Below are 19269 nucleotides of genomic sequence, written 5' to 3' on the forward strand. Positions count from 1 at the left end.
TCACTCCACACCATGCTCCTCAAGTATGAGCATGTGGCTCCATCACTTGGGAAGCCCGGCAAACTTACACACGTATGGGCTCCACCCCCGAGACTCCAGTTTAGGAAGTCTAGAGCGGGCCCAGCATCAGCACTTGAACAAGCAGCACAGGTGATGGTGAGGCAAGTGGTCCAAATGGATGATGCCTGGCAAAGCTCTGCATGAGGTCAGAGGGGCGCTGAGGCTTTCCGGGTCCTCAGCCTGCAGCTGGGGTGAGTGCTTGCAGGAGCTCCAGTCTGGACAGAGGCATGGAGACCACCGTGGTAATGCTACTGGGAGTGACTACCTGCCATGAATCGAAGACCCTCATGTACCCTGTGCTTTACGCAGATGATCTCACTTAACCCTACCAGCTTCGGAGGATATGTAATGAATATTTGTCATCTTTTGAGTCTCCAGCCCCCAATGCCTCTTCCACTTGGGGGATATGCCCCAATGTGTGGGTCTCACTAGGACGCAAAGCTCCCCTTCTGTTGAGATGGAGGCAGATTCCTCCTGCCATCTCTCCCTGGGCCCTACGGCACAGGCTTGGGACATGACCTAAGCCTGACCAAACGCATGATCCTATGATGAAAGATGTGGGGCCAGTTGGAGATAGTGCACGTAGAAAGCCCGTGAACAGTATGGTGGCGGGTTCGAGTGGCTTCCAGTGTGCAGGGGAGGGACTGTAGCATCAATGGCACGTTCACCACTAGACGACCTCCTGGCTGTTCTCTTCTCTTGGGCTTAGCCTGCAGGAAAGGGACTTTTCAATTTTTGTTCCCGCCAACAAAGGATGGCTTTCTATTCATGTGGCCTCATTCCAGCCACTCTGCTCTCCTTCCCAGGCTTGTTCTGAGGGTGCAGGGATGATGCACACAGTAGACCAATGATGCTCTGTCAGCGATACTCTCTACCAGTTTCACCCTTCCAAGCCTGTCCCATCCTCCCAGTATTGTCCTGGGATGCTGCCTTCTGGTTCACATGGTGTCTCTGCCCCTAAGGGGACTTCTCCCCATGGCATTGTATCTTCTCTTCACTCCATGGCTTCCAACATCCTTTCCTGGGAGTGTTGGAAAAGACTGCAATGGAAGCGGCTGATTCTATGGAAGGCCCCCGAGGCCAGGAGAGCAGGAGGCTTCTGTGGTGCAGCTCTGCCAGGGCCAAGCCCCAGTGCATTGGTCCAGGGCAAGGACCAAGGCAGATTTACTAGTAGCAGCTGTGCCCTCTGTACCTCATGACCCCACAGGACAGCGAGTGACAGTGAAAAGCATTGGGGCGTTCGCAGCTGCCTTTTGCTCTCTAAGGCCTGCGCAGCCTCCAGCCAAAGGAGAAGGGGGTAAGTAAGGAGGTCTCCATACCATGGCACCTCCAAAGCAGACTGCCCACAAATCTATGGGGGTAAAGCACCAAGGAGGCAACTGGCTACCAAAGCTGCTCAAAGAGTGCGCCCTCTACTGGATGGGTGGAGAAACCTCATTGTTACATGCCTGGCACCTTGGCACTTCCTGAATTAGAAGTTAGCAGAAGTCCAATGAACTTCCTATTCACAGACTTCCCTCCCAGCATATGGTGTGAGAAATTGCTCAGGACTTCAAAACACACCTGCACTTCCACAGTGCGGCAATTGGTGCTTTGCTTAGGCCAGTGAGGCCGATCTGGGTGGCATTTTTGAAGACACCAACCTACGTGCTATCCATGCCAAACATGTAACAATTATGCCAGGGGACATCAGCCAGCATGCCACATACGTGGAGAATGTGCTTCAGAATCCACTATGATGCAAAACATTTCATTCTTTAAAAAAAAAAATTCTCTTCTTCCTGTTTTTGGTAGTTCTGAACATCAGAGTTTTTTTTCATGGGGTCAAAGATACCTAAGTATATGACTGCAAGTTGAAAATAGGGCACAGAAATAAGTATTGACAAGTCTTTCCATTTTCATTTGTGTGTGCATTATTTTTATTATAAATGCAAGGACATAAAGCATTGATGCAAGTCAAATGTTTCAGTGAATAAGTTTCAGAAATTCAACTTTATAACAATATAAATAAACCTGTTAAGTTTTTCTGGACAATGCCAGCATTTGGGGGGGGGGGGGGAACGTAAATTTCTTATTGATGGCAACTAAATGGTATTTGTAACATTTTTATCCAATGGTACATTCCATCCGTTCATTATACTTTTCTAACTTAGTTGTCCTACAGGCTAATACATGTTTTTAATGTCTCTCTTCTGTGCTATTCCTGTAACTTTGCTGTTACAATACATTAAAAAAAAAAAAACAAAAAAAAAAAACACTGGATCCACCTTTATTTAAAGCAAACCCTAGGCCGCTGGGGAATGGAGGCCCAGGGCATTTTAGGGGCTGTATCTTCTCTTCTGAGGGGGCAAAGCTCACATTCAAGGTTGTTAGTGAAATGAGGGGAGTCAGCAGGGCCAGCAAGGTGGACCCTGACCCTTAGAATAACCCGTGTTACAGATCAACTCAGTCATTGCCCTCCCCACCCTCCCACCCCCTTGCTTCCCGTTTCACAGCCCTCTTCTCGCACAACTGCCAGATGGACATGGATGGAGGTCGCGGGGCATTCTGAGTTCATGGCCCTAGCTGCCAAATGACCTCTGAGTGGCGATCAACAGGAGCGTGAAGACCAGGCTCTTACTGAGGATTCCACACACCACGATGGTGATGATGCTGGTCGTAGAGATCCTGCGGGGAGAGAAGAGGTAACGCTGCTGTTGGCAATGGCACTCCTCCTCCTTGAGCTTTCCTCCACAAACCTGCCCTCACCACTATTTATCGGCGGGGCTTCTTCCAGAGCCTCTCCCCACACTGCCTGCCTGCCTCTGTGCATTTGGCTTGTTCCATTGCTTAAAACTGCCGAAGCAAGTATAGTAGAGAACAGGGGGCCAGGAGAGGCAGCGAGGGGAAGGGGCAGGATGAGCAAGCTCCTCTTCCTCTGCTGTGATGACTGGAGGGAGCGGGCCCAGAGCCAGGAAGCCTGGTTTCCATTCTCAGCATCAGGACCTGCTTCCGGGAAAGGGCCCTCTCCTCTTTGGCCTCCGTTTCCTCCTCTATCAGCCAAGAGGAACCCAATCCTTATCCAAGTCCCGTCATGAATTTTTATAGATTTTTAGCAAAAATGATTTTCAATGTCCTAGGTAATTGTCATTCGATCAATAAGAAAAGCATAGAAATGAGTGAGGACACTTGGCCTGCCTACACTCAGGAGACATGGAAATAGGTTACAGCACAAGCAGCCCGCGTGATAAGACACGGAACCAAGGGAGAAAAGGTGGCAGTGAAACACATTGAAATCCAGAGGCAGATCTAATGTTACATAAGAATCCAAAACTTAAATTTTAGATAACTGAAAAGTCACCAAGAAGTAGAATCAAGCACATGGAAGGATTAAAACAATGCAGTGACTTTAGAATTGGTGTATCCTACACAAAACAAAAAACCAAATGTACAAACAGGCAAAGTGCCCAACGACATAATGGCTCTAGAAAGTGGGAAGCAAACCTGTGGCCTCCGTCCACCCCTGCCTGTGGAACTGTCCTGAGTCACCGGAATGGAGATGTGGCAGGTGGCCTGGTCAAGGTCAGACCTGCCACATCTCCTCCTGCAGGCTGGTGGGGCATGGGGCAGGGCCAGCCAGCCCAGGGCCTCTCTGGCCCTCCTCCCTGTGGCCTGCGCCTGGGTTTGAGCCTGCTGCAGAAAGTCCCCGGAGGGCTGCCTGCAGCAACCGTGCCCTCATGTGCCTTATGGGTCACACCGCTCCCCATCTTTGGAGGAGCGTTTGGTATACAGAACAGTGCACACGTTCTATGGTTCCTCACTGCACTTCTGTTTGAATAAATGATTTAAAGGCAAAGACATCTGCAAAAATATGCCCATCTCAGAGTTAATAGTATAAAAAAGAGGAAACAATCTCAACATCTTAAAACAGGCCAATGGTTACCTACGTTATGGTTTCCCCATTGATACAAAAGTAGACATTCATTGAAATTATAATTAGGAAGAATAGGTAGCACATGAAAGAAGAAGTTTTGCAAGGAAAATTAATGAAAATGTTTAGAGCTTTCACTGTGTTAAAACCTGTACAAACAGAAATAAGCATGGGACAACATAAACTGATGAACAGAAACAGACCCAGAGACAGAGAAGCATGGATCAGACTCTCAAACCTCAGAGGGAGGGTGGTGGAGGGTGGGGGTAAGGGGAAGAGATCAACCAAAGGACTTGTGTGCTTGCATATGGACCTAAACAGTGGCCATGGACAACGGGGTGGGGGGAGTGGGGGGATTGGGGGGGGGGAGCGGCATGCATATGTAGGGAGGGGTTGGGATGAGATTGGGGGGATAAGGACAATTATGTGAGACCATAATCAATAAAATAAATTAATTTTTTTAAAAAAAGAAAGAAATAAGCATGGGAATTCAGCAAAGATGCCACTTCACCCTCCTCTGGCACCCCAGGAGAGAGGGTGTACTGGGGGGATGGCAGCCTGGCCAGAGCCTCCTACCCCCTCTAGCACCACCCCCTGCGCCCTGGGAAGTCCTACCAGATGGAAGTGACTCAAGTCTGCTCTGGGCTTCTCCCTCCCCATCCCTCACCCCCCACATCCTCTCAGGACCAGGACTGGGAACCAAAGGGTCCAAACCCGCCACCCATCCCCCACGGAGAGACCTGGGCACTGTACTGAGAGCATCTGTCCCGTGTGTGGGGTTGACTCCGAGGCCAGGGGAGAAGAGGCTGGCAGTTGACATGAGCTGAGTCACACGACGGGGGCTGGTACGGGTCCTGCCCTGGGTTGTGGTGGTCACAGGAGGAAGAGTGGAACTCCAAGCCAGATTCTGGATAGAATCAATGTGTGAGGCAGGATCTGTAAGAAGACACATTGGATGGATGGATGGATGGATGGATGGATGGATGGATGGATGGATGGATCATAGGGTAAATGGATCTGAGGAGGGAAATGAACAAAGGTTTCCTTTGGCTAAGATTTTTTTTTTAATGTGTAGGGTCACCTGGGCTAGAGACAGGAAAAAAGAAAAGAAGGAAAGGAGGAAGAGAGGGAAGGAGGAAGGAATTTTATGTTCATGTCCTTGGAAATGCACTTGCCTGCTATTCTTCACAATCCATATGCCCCCACCTTCTCAAGAATAATCCTCAATTTCTCCAGCTCTCACCATCCGCTCTGCCTTGCACTCACCTATACCTGTGGCATATTGCTTCACAAGTCATTTTTTATTAAAATACTATTGGCCTTGTGCAATGGGATGTCCAACTGATAATTTAGGCCCAATCCCTGTGGGAGCTGGGGACACAGTGCAGAGACCCCCTTTCAGCCGAGACCCTAGCTTTCCTGCTGGCTTGCTTGTCCCCAAATGCCCCCCACTGACTGCTGCAGTGTCACCTCCTCTGGGGAGTCCTCCAGGCAGGTCCATACTCCTGGCCTTCACTGGCAACCTGGCCTCTCCCTCCACTGGGCCTCCATTCCACATGCCTCCACTATGCCACCACTACCTGCATCATAGCCTTTTAGTTATGTCTCAGGATTCCCATTCTCCTCCCTCCCAGGGCCTGGCCTGGTGCCCTACACGGAGTGGGCAGTGAGCCCAGGCTTGGGCAGAGGATGACTGAGCAGCTGATGTGGGTGCTCCAGGCCCCCAGCTGACCACACAGCTGGGCAGGCTCGGCAGCAGGGCAGGGGTCTTCAAAGGTACTGTCTCCCCGTGACCATCACGGGGACATGTAGGGGGGCTTTGCAACTCTGAAGTTTTCAGGAGGCATATGGGGGCAGGGGGAAGGGGGACTCAGGATTAGGAGGAGCCTCAAGCTTCCCATGATGAGGCTGAAGATCACTCAAGGATCAGGGGCCAGTGCAGGGTGGGACCCAGTCCCCCTGAGCCCTCGGGTCCTACAGCTCCCAGCCTCACCCCGCAGTCCCCCGTCTGCCCCCTGGGCTGTCTCCTGCCTGTCTGCATTCTTTGAGCCCAAAACAGTGACCTGTGACCACCTCAAGGTCAGCCCTTCGAGAGAAGGTTGGAAGGGTGCCCAGAATGGACCGATACGACAGGCTTGCTTAAGCCCAAGTCGATGGGGAGTTGAGTGAGCAACCAGTGTTTGGAGAAGTGTGTGTGCCCACTCTTGCTGTCCTCTGTCTTACCACTTCCTTCCCAGCCTCAACTTTCTCCTCCCCATCGAGAAAAGCAGGGCTCAGGGTGAGTGACAGAGCAGGGGAAGGAAGAACCGACCGAAGCCGGCAGTCTGACTTCTGGTGCTGGTTCTGCCAGTAACCAGCGGCGACCGGGGGCTGGGGGCCTGGCTTAGGTCCTTCCCGGCATCCGCCTGCTGCGGCTCAGGGAACCTGGGAAGCACACACAGAGGGAAAGGACTCACCCGGAGATACCACCAGACGGATGGCTCTGAGAGAAGTGACTATGGAAGATTCCAAGATTCCACACCAATACAAACCCGAGTCCTTCCCTCTGAGCGCAGCCATGGTGACGGTGAAGTACCCCAATCGGGGGTAATCCATGATGAGGTATCTCGGGTCTCCAGGCTGGCCCCGGGGCCTGGGGTGGGTAACTAATAAGTCACAATTTCCTGCTGGTGTTACTCTACACCAGATTTTCGTCTTGGAACTTTTCTGGGATGGATATCGGCATGTTACGAAGAGTTCCTCCCCTTCCAGTTTCCGCAGTAGCTGTGTCTGCTGCTCCCAGGAGCCTGAGAATAAACCCTGGGGTCAGGGAGCCCCTGCTTGTCCCAGAGCTGAGAGGGGCCCCTCCTCAGGAAGTCCTCCATGCACTACACTCAGTGCCCCACACACACACCTCACCCTCCTCCCCATGCCCCTCACGCCACCTCACTAGCATCCCTCCTCCTCTCCCCCACGCCTCTGCCCTCACCTGAGGCCAGGAGCACCAGCAGGACAAGGAGCAGCAGGCGCGTGGCCTCCCAGGCCATGGCCCTCTGCGGGAGCTGGGGTGGCAGCGGCCGCCCTGAGGAGCCGGTGCCAGAGCTGGAGGTTCAGCAGCTGCCCCTCCTGTCTGGGAAGAAGGGCTGAGGAAGGCTAAGACTGCAGGTGGGGAGGGGGGCAGTGAGGAGGGGAGGCCTGGGCCTACGCGTGACCCTCCCCTGCCCCGCTGCCTCTGGGCCTGGCTGGGGGCTCTCTGGGCCAAGCCTGCCCGCTGCCTCCCTCCCATGGGCGTGGTAAAAGCCCCGGGAGGAAACGATGGTGAAATAAGAAGCCATTCCTCCGCCCTCTGTCTCCCCTCGGTCCTTCCACTTCCTTCTCCACCTCAGCTTTCTCCTCGCCACCATGAAAAGTAGGGTTGAGGGTGAGTGACAGAGGCAGGGGGACCCTCTGGAGGCCCTAGGGGTCAGAGGCCTCCTGCCCAGGCCTGCTGGGAAATTGGGGTGTCCTGTGGGGACTAGAGGGGCAGGAGATGGGTGTGGAAGCAGGGAATGTAGGAAGAATGGGGGTCTCTGCCCTCTGTGTCCCCAGCTCCCCGCTTGCTGTCATCACTCCTTAAGCATTCGCTGGAAGGCCATGCTAACCAAGCTCATTTAGAAAATAATTTGTACTTTGCATCCCCGTGACTAATAGGGCACCTATTAGTGCCAACAATAACTCCGTGTGGTTCTGGGATGGGGGTGGCGGCCTCTTTGTAAAGTGTGTGACTGTCCACCTCTCTGCTCTACACCTGAAAGCAACACAAAATCACACTGAATGCAAAGTAATTCAAAATAAAAATCTGTGCTATTAAAAGGGTAATATGCAAATTGGTCAGGACACTCTCCCAGTAACAATGGAACAGCAGGCTGCTTGGGGAACCAGGCCAGCAGATAGGGGCAGTGAGGGGCAACCAGGCCAGCAAAGGGGCAGTTGGGGGTGACCAGTTCAGCAGGGGGCAGTTGTTGGTGACCAAGCTGGCAGGGGGAGGCAGGACAGTTAAAGGTTACCAGGCCAGCAGAGGGGGCAGTTAGGGGTGACCAGGCCAGTGGGGGGACCAGGCCAGTGGGGGGGGGCAGTTAGGGGTGACCAGGCCAGTCAGAAGGGCAGTTAGGGGCAATCAGGCAGGCAGTCAGGTGAACAGTTAGGAGCCAGCAGTCCCAGATTATGAGAGGGATGTCCTAGGGGACCCAGATTGAAGAGAGTGCAGACTGGGCTGAGGGGATTCCCCCACCATGCATGAATTTAATGCACTGGGCCTCTCGTATAAAAGAAAAGAATCTTGTCGAAACCAGTATGGCTCAGTGGATAGAGCATCGGTCTGCAGACTAAAAGGTCCCAGGTTCATTTGCTGTAAAAAAGCTTTTTATTTTGATGTAGTCCCATTTGTTTATTTTCTCTTTAGCTTCCATTGCCCTAGGGGCAGTATTAGTGAAGAAGTTCTTCTGAGATTTTGCTGCCTGTGGATGCTTCTAGTATTTTTATGGTTTCCCATCTGATGTTTAAGTCCTGTATCCATTTTGAGTTTATTTTTGTGTATGGTGTAAGTTGGTGATCTAGTTTCATTCTTTTGCATGTGTCTGTCCAATTTTCCCAACACCATTTATTGAAGAAACTGTCTTGACTCCATTGTATATTTGTGCCTCCTTTGTCAAATATTAATTGAGCATATTGATTTGGGTTGATATCTGGGTTCTCGATTCTATTCCATTGATCTATATGTTTGTTCTTGTGCCAGTACCAGGCTGTTTTGAGAACAGTGGCTTTGTAATACAGTTTGAAGTCCGGTATTGAGATCCCTCCTACTTTACCCTTCTTTCTCGGGATTGCTGTGGCTATTCGGGGTCTTTTATTGTTCCAAATGAACTTTTGGAGAGTTCTTTCTAGGTCAGTGAAATATGCCCTTTGTATTTTAATGGGGAGTGCATTGAACCTATAGATTGCTTTAGGAAGTATGGACATTTTGATGATGTTGATTCTACCAATCCATGAACATGGTATGTTCTTCCATCTCCTTACATCATCCTCTATCTCTTTTTTCAGTGTCGTGTAATTTTCTGCATATAGATCCTTTACTTCCTTAGTTAAATTTATTCCTAGGTATCTTAATTTTTTTGGTGCGATGGTAAATGGAATTGCTTTTTTAGTCTCTGTTTCTGTAAAGATCATTATAAACTGATGAACCAAAAGATAGATATAGAGTCAGTAAAGCAACAAGCAGATTGTTAAATTACAGCGGGGAGGGGAGGAGGATCTGGGGGAGATAATAGATCAACCGAAGGACTTGTATACATGCATATAAGTACAACCAATGGACATAAAACTCTGGGGAGGGAGGGGATATGTCGGAGGGAGGGAGGGGGCAAAAAAATCAATAAAATATGTAAAAATAAAAAATAAATAAATAAATGGAAAAAAATATTAAGACAAAAAAATAAATAAATAAATAAATAAATAAATAAATAAATAAATAAATAAATAAATAAAAGGTCCCAGGTTCAATTCCGGTCAAGAGCATGTACATTGGTTGTGGGCAAATCCCCAGTAGGGGGTGTGCAGGAGACAGCTGGTCAATGTTTCTCTCTCATCGACGTTTCTAACTCTCTATCCCTCTACCTTATTCTCTGTGGAAAATCAATAAAATATATTAAAAAAAAGAAAAGAAAAGAAAAGAGAATCTATCATTAGAGGAGTTACAGGAAAACAATTGTAATGGCTGCTTACACTGACTGGTCAGATTATTATGATCTCTGAACAATACACACACACACACACACACACACACACACACACACACACTGAGTGGCCAGATTATGGCCACCTGACATTTGTAGGCACATTAGCCATACACTGCATCCTGGGATATGGAAGCCAAAGGCCTGTTCTAACACCTTTGCTGTCTGCAGTTACCAAGATAAACTGTCTCCAATTCCCACATGAACACAAGGATTGGACAATCCAGCATTGGAAAAAAGGCATGTGGTCTGATGAATCATTTTTCTAGTTGCATTATGCAGGTGGCAGAGTGATAATTTTGTAGAAACAGCATGAAAGCATGCACCCCACATACATGTGTACAACCCTTCAAGCTGATGGGGGCAGTATTATTGTTTGAGGCATGTTTTCCTGGCATGATTTGGGCCCTTGAATTCATGTGAAACAACGTCTAGATAGCACAACACACTTAAATAAATTTGCTGATCATGTTCATCCTATCATGTTGATGGCGTATCCCAGTGGAGATGGCTTCTTCCAACAAGACAATGTGACATGCCATGGTGCTCATATTGTGCAGGAGTGGTTTCAAGAACATGAGAGAGATCTTACCTTGCTTGGGTGGCCCCAAAATCACCAGATCTCAATCCAATTGAGCATTTGTGGGATGAAGTTAAAAGAGCCATCAGGCAGCTGGTTCCACAACCATCAAATCTCACAGAACTGGACATGCTATTCATCAGGCATGGTGTCAGATTCCTCGCATCACCTTTCAACATCTCTTGGAGTCAATGCGAGGAAGAATCACTGCAGTATTGAAGGCAAAAGGTGACCCAATGAAGTACTAATGGGGTGGTCATAATAATCTGACCACTCAGTGTATATTAGAGGCCCGGTGCATGAATTCATGCATGGATGCGGTCTGGCCAGCCTGGCCAGGGGGAGGGGATATGGGCGGTTGGCCAGCCTGCCTGCTGGTAGAACACCTGGTTGAGGGCACAATTTGCATATTAACCTTTTATTATATAGGATATGCACTGAGTGGCCAGATTATTAGCGTTCAAAGATCATCGTGATCTGTCCACTCAGTGTATATTGGACTTAAACACTACGTAACCTATCGTTACATTAAGCAAACAAACACACGCACTCCTGCAGCAGGTTACCTCTACTATGAACGTGTCCTGGTGTTTGGTAAGAAGCTTGATGACTTCTTGGATCTCTATCTCCCAAACAAGCTTGAGAACCACGAAGAGAGCAGCACGCACTGGGATATGGCACCACACACTCGGAGGGGCCTTGGAATCTGCTTTTTAAACAAATGTTCCAGGAGACCCGGAGGCTGGAGGACTGGAGTTGGAGAAATGCTGCACTAAGTGTTCTGCTTCTCCTAGGCAACACTTAGCAATGGCACCGCCCTTGTCCCTTCGTGAACAGGGACAGCACTGGACCTGCTGGTCCGCAGGTCTCAGACAGGCAACCTCAGAAAACAAACACCGTGTGTCCTGTGGTTACTGCGCTGAGCTGCTCTGCCCCCTGAGGGAGGAAAACAGATGCCCCGAGTTGAGCAGTTGCTTGGAGAAGGGCTTCTCAGGAGACAAGACTTCCCTGTGCGTGTCTTCTGATGGACTCAGATTGGGGGGTGAGAGGGCATCTCTGGGGTCAGTGCCATCCTCCTGAGGCTGCAGCCAGAGCATTGAGTGCACTGCTCTCAGGTTGATGAGGAAGTCCTTGTATGATGGCAGTGTGATCAGGACTGGAGGGCTGGGGGACTGCACCTCAGCACTCAGGCTTCTTTTTCCCACAGCAGCGGGGGAAAGTCATGCTGATGGTAGGAATGTGTTTTCCTAACATGCGCTGGATTGTGTGCTGGAAGGTGTGCTCGTTCTTGGGGAAATGAGATATGAAATTAGCCGTGGCCATTGCTGAATTGGAGAAGGAGGACCATCATTTTATCCCCACTGATGGGGGACCCTTCCCCCTTTAGAGCCAAAAGAGGTAAGAAATTGGCAAGTCCTGATTTAAATCTGGTGGATTTTGCCAGACATAGGTGGGCCTGGACTCCCACTGCATGGGTGAACATGGGAGCTGAAGGGGCCTCTCAGGGGCACACCTAGAGAGGAAGAGGAATGCCCATACGGGAGAGATCTTGTCCTGCCACCGTCCCTGCCCCTGGTGTGAAAGTGGCACGTGGAGGCATCAGAGGAAGAGCTCCTGGCTGTTCTCTTCTCTGTGGGCTTAGCCTTCAGGAAAGGGACTCTTTCATTTTGTTCCCGCCAACAAGGGAGGGCTTTCTGCTCATGTGGCCTCATTCCAGCCACTCTGCTCTCCTCCCAGGCTTGTTCTGAGGGCGCAGGGATGATGCACACAGTAGACCAATGATGCTCTGTCAGCAATACTCTCTACCAGTCTCACCTTTGGAAGCCTGTCTCATCCTCCCAGTATTGTCCTGGGATGCTGCCTTCTGGTTCACATGGTGTCTCTGCCCCTAAAGGGACTTCTCCATGTGGCGTCATGTCTTCCCCTCACTCCATGGCTTCCAACACTCTTTCCTGGGAGTGTGGGAAAGGACTGTAATGGAAGGGAGGGACCCAAGCATCTGATTCTGGAAGAAAGGAAGGCCCCGAGGCCAGGAGAACAGGAGGCTTCTGTGGTGCAGCTCAGTGCAGTGGTCCAGGGCAAGGACCAAGGCAGATTTACTAGTAGCAGCTGTGGCTTCTGTACCTCATGACCCTACAGGACAGCGAGTGACAGTGAAAAGCATTGGGGCGTTCGCAGCTGCCCTTTGCTCTCTAAGGCCTGCGCAGCCTCCAGCCAAAGGAGAAGAGGGGTAAGTAAGGAGGTCTCCATACCATGGCTCCTACAAAGCAGACTGCCTGCAAATCCATGGGGGTAAAGCACCAAGGAGACAACTGGCTATCAAAGCCGCTCAGAAGAGTGCGCCCTCTACTGGATGGGTGGAGAAACCTCATTGTTACATGCCTGGCACCTTAGCACTTCCTGAAATTAGAAGTTAGCAGAAGTCCAATGAACTTCCTATTCACAGACTTCCCTCCCAGCATATGGTGTGAGAAATTGCTCAGGACTTCAAAACACACCTGCACTTCCACAGTGCGGCAATTGGTGCTTTGCTTAGGCCAGTGAGGCCGATCTGGGTGGCATTTTTGAAGACACCAACCTACGTGCTATCCATGCCAAACATGTAACAATTATGCCAGGGGACATCAGCCAGCATGCCACATACGTGGAGAATGTGCTTCAGAATCCACTATGATGCAAAACATTTCATTCTTTAAAAAAAAAATTCTCTTCTTCCTGTTTTTGGTAGTTCTGAACATCAGAGTTTTTTTTCATGGGGTCAAAGATACCTAAGTATATGACTGCAAGTTGAAAATGGGGCACAGAAATAAGTATTGACAAGTCTTTCCATTTTCATTTGTGTGTGCATTTTTTTTTATTATTATAAATGCGGGGACATAAAGCATTGATGCAAGTCAAATGTTTCAGTGAACAAATTTCAGAAGTTCAACTTTATAACAATATAAATAAACCTGTTAAGTTTTTCTAGACAATGCCAGCATTTGGATAAAAAAAAATAATAAAAAAAAAATTTTAAAAAAACAAGTAAATTTCTTATTGATGGCAACTAAATGGTATTTGTAACATTTTTATCCAATGGTACATTCCATCCATTTATTATACTCTTCTAACTTAGTTGTCCTACAGGCTAATACATGTTTTTAATGTTGTCTGTCTTCTGTGCTATTCCTGTAACTTTGCTGTTAAAATACATTAAACAAACAAACAAAAAAAAAGCACTGGATCCGTCTTTATTTAATGCAAACCCTAGGCCGCTGGGGAATGGAGGCCCAGGGCATTTTAGGGGCTGTATCTTCTCTTCTGAGGGGGCAAAGCTCACACCCAAGGTTGTTAGTGAAATAAGGGGAGTCAGCAGGGCCAGCAAGGTGGACCCTGACCCTTAGAATAACCCGTGTTACAGATCAACTCAGTCATTGCCCTCCCCACCCTCCCACCCCCTTGCCTCCCGTTTCACAGCCCTCTTCTCGCACAACTGCCAGATGGACGTGGATGGAGGTCGCAGGGCATTCTGGGTTCATGGCCCTAGCTGCCAAATGACCTCTGAGTGGCGATCAACAGGAGCGTGAAGACCAGGCTCTTACTGAGGATTCCACACACCACGATGGTGATGATGCTGGTCGTAGAGATCCTGCGGGGAGAGAAGAGGTAACGCTGCTGCTGGCAATGACACTCCTCCTCCTTGAGCTTTCCTCCACAAAGCTGCCCTCACCACTATTTATCGGCGGGGCTCCTTCCAGAGCCTCTCCCCATACTGACTGCCTGCCTCTGTGCATTTGGCTTGTTCCATTGCTTAAAACTGCCGAAGCAAGTGTAGTAGAGAACAGGGGGCCAGGAGAGGCAGCGAGGGGAAGGGGCAGGATGAGCAAGCTCCTCTTCCTCTGCTGTGATGACTGGAGGGAGCGGGCCCAGAGCCAGGAAGCCTGGTTTCCATTCTCAGCATCAGGACCTGCTTCCGGGAAAGGGCCCTCTCCTCTTTGGCCTTCGTTTCCTCCTCCGTTCCTCAGCCGAGAGGAACCCAATCCTTATCCCAATCCCATCAGGAATTTTTATAAATTTTTAGCAAAAATGATTCTCTATGTCCTAGGTAATTGTCATTCGATCGATAAGAAAGGCATAGAAATGAGTGAGGACACTTGGCCTGCCTAGACTCAGAGACATGGAAATAGGTTACAGCACAAGCGGCCTGCGTGATAAGACACGGAACCAAGGGAGAAAAGGTGGCGGTGAACCACATTGAAATCCAGAGGCAGATCTAATGTTACATAAGAATCCAAAATTTAAATTTAAAATTGACATTTTTAGATAACTGAAAAGTCACCAGGAAGTAGAATCAAGCACATAGAAGGATTAAAACAATGCAGTGACTTTAGAATTGGTGTTTCCTACACAAAACTAAAAACCAAATGTACAAACAGGCAAAGTGCCCAACGACATAATGGCTCTAGAAAGTGGGAAGCAAACCTGTGGCCTCCGTCCACCCCTGCCTGTGGAACTGTCCTGAGCCACCGGAAAGGAGATGTGGCAGGTGGCCTGGTCAAGGTCAGACACCAGTGGTGCTGCAGGCTGGCGGGGTATGGGGCAGGGCCAGCCAGCCCAGGGCCTCTCTGGCCCTCCTCCCTGTGGCCTGTGCCTGGGTTTGAGCCTTCTACAGAAAGTCCGCAAAGGGCTTCCTGCAGCAACCGTGCCCTCATGTGCCTTATGGGTCACACCGCTCCCCATCTTTGGAGGAGCGTTTGGTATACAGAACAGTGCACACGTTCTATGGTTCCTCACTGCACTTCTGTTTGAATGAATGATTTAAAGGAAAAGACATCTGCAAAAATATGCCCATCTCAGAGTTTATAGTATGAAAAAGAGGAAACAATCTCAACATCTAAAAACAAGCCAAGGATTACCTAAGTTATGGTTTCCCCATAGATACAAAAGTAGACATTCATTGAAATTATAATTAGGAAGACTAGGTAGCACATGAAAGAAGAGTTTTGGCACAGAAAATTAATGAAAATATTTAGAACTGTGTTAAAACGTGTACAAACAGAAATAAGCATGGGAATTCAGCAAAGATGCCACTTCACCCTCCTCTGGCACCCCAGGAGAGAGGGAGAACTGCGTAGAGGGCAGCCTGGCCAGAGCCTCTTCCTCCCTCTAGCTCCACCCCCTCCGCCCTGGGAAGTCCTAGCAGATGGAAGTGACTCAAGTCTGCTCCTGGGCTTCTCCCTCCCCATCCCTCACCCCCCACATCCTCTCAGGACCAAGACTGGGAACCAAAGGGTCCAAACCCGCCACCCATCCCCCAAGGAGAGACCTGGGGGTGTCCGTCCCTTGTGTGGGGTTGACTCCGAGGCTGGCAGTTGACATGGGCTGAGTCACAGGACGGGTGCTGGCACGGGTCCTGCCCTGGGTCGTGGTGGTCACAGGAGGAAGAGTGGTCACAGGAGGAAGAGTGGTCACAGGAGGAAGAGTGGAACTCCGAACCAGATTCTGGATAGAATCAATGTGTGAGGCAGGATCTGTAAGAAGACACATTGGATGGATGGATGGGTCATAGGGTAAATGGATCTGAGGAGGGAAATGAAGTTTGACATTCATGACACAAGGTTTCCTTTGACTAAGTTTTTTTGTTTGTTTGTTTGTTTGTTTGTTTGTTTGTTTGTTTTTATGTGTAGGATCAGCCTGGGTCAGAGACAAGAAAAAAGAAAAGAAGGAAAGGAGGAAGAAAGAGAAGGAGGAAGGAATTTTCGGTTCATGTCCTTGGAAATGCACTTGCCTGCTATTCTTCACAATCCATATGCCCCCACCTTCTCAAGAATAATCATCGATTCCTCCAGCTCTCACCAACCCCTCTGCCTTGCACTCACCTATACCTGTGGCATATTGCTTCACCAGTCATTTTTTATTAACATATCGCATAGGTTACCTAGGAACTTGAACCTGTCTCTCTTTCCTCTGCCTTTCTGAATTCATCAGACCAACATCTATTGCAGACCTACTCTATGCCCCGCACTGCATTAATCATACTACATTATTTGCTGGGGATACAGACCTGAGCTGGGCATAGGCTCCTCCCTCAATGTGCTCAGAGAGAAATAAGGGGGACAGATAAGTGAGAGGTGTTTTCTGTGAAAGGGGATACAAAGTGAGCTTGGGAGCCTTGCTACTCCATTTGGGAGCCATGGGCCACAGCATCAGCATCATCTCTAAGCAAATCAGAGATACTGAATCTAGGTCCCACCCTAGGCTCATCAAATCCATCTGTATTTGAAATAAGATCCCAGTTAATCTGTGCCCACAGGGAGGTCTAAGAAGCACTGCTTTGTAAGCACATAGGAGGGCCATCAAATGCACCTTTGGGAAGGCGAGAGCGGGTCCCAGAGGCCTCCTGACTATATCCATTCTACCTGGAACCCTGCAAAATAAGACAAAATTATCCCAGGTCTACCATTCACCTCTCACTGTACCCCTCTTCCTCTAAGAACACCCCACATCAGACTCTGCAGCCCAAAAGGACTCATACATAGAAACCCTTTCTCACTGTTGGACCAAATGCCTCCCGGGGACCTCAAATGACAGGCCTGGAGCTTCTGGGAGAAAGACAGGCTGCTGGAAACCCTGGGCCACAGCCCTGCCCCCACCCACCCCGGCTCTCCCGCTTCACCTCCCAGCCCAGGCCACTCACCCTTTATCACCACCAGGCGTATGGGCTGGTGCAGCGGGATGGGGGCTTTGGGAGGCTGGTAGATCACACACCGATACAGTCCCGAGTCCTCCAGGCGCAGGTCGGACATGTTAACGTACATTATGCCCTCTCTGGGCATGTCGTCTAGGAGGTACCTGCCCATCTGGACTTTGGAGTTCATTCCTGTGGTCAACTCTGTATTGACTAATGTCTGGATCTCCCCTCTGTCTCCCAGCCTCTGCCACGCCTTCCGGTAGTAGAGGTACTTGTTCACACTGACAGGACATCTCTCCAACAGATGCGTCCCCTCGGTCAGTGTACGCTTGATCTCTGATGTGGGCGCACCTTGGAGTTCTGTAAGCAGGGAAGCAAAGGTGGCTCTGTACATTTTCCTCTCTTTGGAAAGAAAGAGAGATACCACCTCTTTTTCTTGTCCAACCACCCTTTTTTCAGACAAGATCCTTATGGCCTCCAGGAAAGAGGCAACTTTCACTGTGAGTAGTTTTTGTTTGATTGTTTGTTTTTAACAACACCAGCTAGACTGCACATGGTTCTTGCAAATTGTTTTTTATAAATGACTGGAGGCCCGAAGCAAAAACTTCATGCAAAGGCTTTGGCCCCTGCCTCTGCCCGCTGCTTTAGCAGCCGGGAAGTGGGTGGGGGGTCTCTGCCTCTGCTGCCTCTGCCTCAAACCCCCTTCCCCCCGCGCGCTGGCTGCGGCTTTGTCCGGAAGGAAGAACGTCCAGAAGGACGTCCAGTCTGATTAGCATATTACACTTTTATGGTTATAGTTTGTTTTTGAGAGGAAGAAAGTACCTGATTAGAGACAGAACAATGGGACGTGTGCTAAGACCATGCATGATGAGGGCATGATGGGAGGGAAAGATTATAGAGAAAGGCACACAGAGTGGGGAGTGGATGCGTGGACACTCTACTAGCAGAGATCAACTCCTCCCAACAGCTGGAGGCACTTCATCTGAGTCAGGAAAAGAGATCAGTTCGAGACACTATTGAATAAACAGCGAGGAAACCATCTCGAGGAGTGGCAGACACAGATCTCTGACTCCCTGGTATTCCAAAGCACCTCCATCTCAGGGGACCGATCCTATGTGGCTTTACTCCTGGGGCTGCCCACATTCTCAAGGATGGAACACGACACAGGCTTAGCCAATCAAAGAACCTCATCGCCCTGGTCACTCTCATCAGTTTAGGAATGGGCACAGGACTGGGGCTGAGCCAACTAGAATTCTCCCTGAGACTACCACTGTAACTGTTGAGAAGAATGCTCTTTCTCGCTAAAGTTGATACGTCAGTGGGATATGGAACTTCAATTGCTATATTTCTACCGAGGGCACTTTTGCCTCCCTGGGGACATTGGGCAATACCTGGAGACATTTTGGTAAGGGCCAGAGATATTGCTAAACATCCTACAATGCACAAAACCGTCCCGTGAATAAAGAACCATCCTACCCAAAATGTCAATAATACCAAGGTTGAGATCCCTTGGGTTATACCGACACCAGTTCCAATCAGCAGGCCCAGCCCAAGTGTGAACGGATGCCTAGTGACTCTACTTCCCAGAAGCTAGAAGGAGCTTTTCGCTAACCCCAAGCCTTCCCCACAGGACACGGCAAGTACACAACCCTCCACCCTCGCTCTTGTCCCAGTTCTCTTTTGAAAAACATGAAAGGCACCGGTTCATGAAAGCCAACCTCCATCTGCCCACCTGGATTATCACCCCCAATGCTGCTAAATTTGCGCAGACAAAGCCAGCCCGACAAAACTGTTGGTCCCCTGTCACTTGGGCAGTCAGAGCTCCTGGAGCTTTCAGAGAAAAGGGAAACCTTTCTCATGGTGGGATCACCCGGGGCTCCTGGCAGGGGCCTCACCCACTCCCTCCTCTTCCTCGCCTTACCTAGGATGAAGGACGTCCACAGCAGCCCCCAGAACCTGGCCTTCCTCATCCTTCATGGGCACCAACTCCAACTGCCACCGTGGCCCCTGGGACAGCTACTAGGTGACACTCTGACCTAATGGCTCCCGAAAGTTGCACAACAGGATATGATACTGCTGCTGGGAGGCCCTGTGTCCGTAGTTGTTTCCGTCACTGGTTGCCTCAGCTCCAGACGTCAAAGACAACGCACAAATCCAGAACCAGGGCTCCTTTTTTTTTTTTCTTTTTTTTTATTGATGTTTTTACAGAGCGGAAGGGAGAGGAATAGAGAGTTAGAAACATTGATGAGAGAGACACCGATTCAGCTGCCTCCTGCACACCTCCTACTGGGGATGTGCC

The 19269-nt window shown here is 49.6% G+C and overlaps 2 protein-coding genes and 2 pseudogenes across 4 annotated transcripts; 2 read left to right on the forward strand and 2 right to left on the reverse strand.

Moving 5' to 3' along the window:
• Positions 1-1380: 1380 nt before the first annotated feature.
• Positions 1381-2611, forward strand: LOC311625682 (histone H3.3A-like; annotated as a pseudogene). The gene is made up of 2 exons: positions 1381-1778; positions 2556-2611. The product of its transcript is annotated as a histone H3.3A-like (transcript).
• LOC311625750 (trem-like transcript 4 protein) lies at positions 1956-7228 on the reverse strand. Its single transcript, XM_084890310.1, has 4 exons — positions 6939-7228; positions 6427-6756; positions 4711-4906; positions 1956-2727 (listed from the first exon to the last, which is right to left on the reverse strand). Exons 1-4 carry the CDS (start codon positions 6994-6996, stop codon positions 2622-2624), a joined length of 690 nt encoding a protein of 229 aa, XP_084746436.1. The 5' UTR covers positions 6997-7228; the 3' UTR covers positions 1956-2621.
• A 5325-nt stretch (positions 7229-12553) lies between these two features.
• Positions 12554-13072, forward strand: LOC311625683 (histone H3.3A-like; annotated as a pseudogene). The gene has a single exon. The product of its transcript is annotated as a histone H3.3A-like (transcript).
• A 61-nt stretch (positions 13073-13133) lies between these two features.
• On the reverse strand, positions 13134-18997 carry LOC311625748 (triggering receptor expressed on myeloid cells 1-like). The gene is made up of 4 exons (XM_084890307.1): positions 18892-18997; positions 16977-17330; positions 15606-15810; positions 13134-13928 (listed from the first exon to the last, which is right to left on the reverse strand). The coding sequence occupies exons 1-4, from the start codon at positions 18938-18940 to the stop codon at positions 13823-13825; spliced, it is 714 nt and encodes a 237-aa protein (XP_084746433.1). The 5' UTR covers positions 18941-18997; the 3' UTR covers positions 13134-13822.
• Positions 18998-19269: the final 272 nt, after the last annotated feature.

Source organism: Pipistrellus hanaki (genome assembly GCF_964339955.1).
Source record: "Pipistrellus hanaki genome assembly, chromosome: 7".
Taxonomy (NCBI): Eukaryota; Metazoa; Chordata; class Mammalia; order Chiroptera; family Vespertilionidae; genus Pipistrellus; species Pipistrellus hanaki.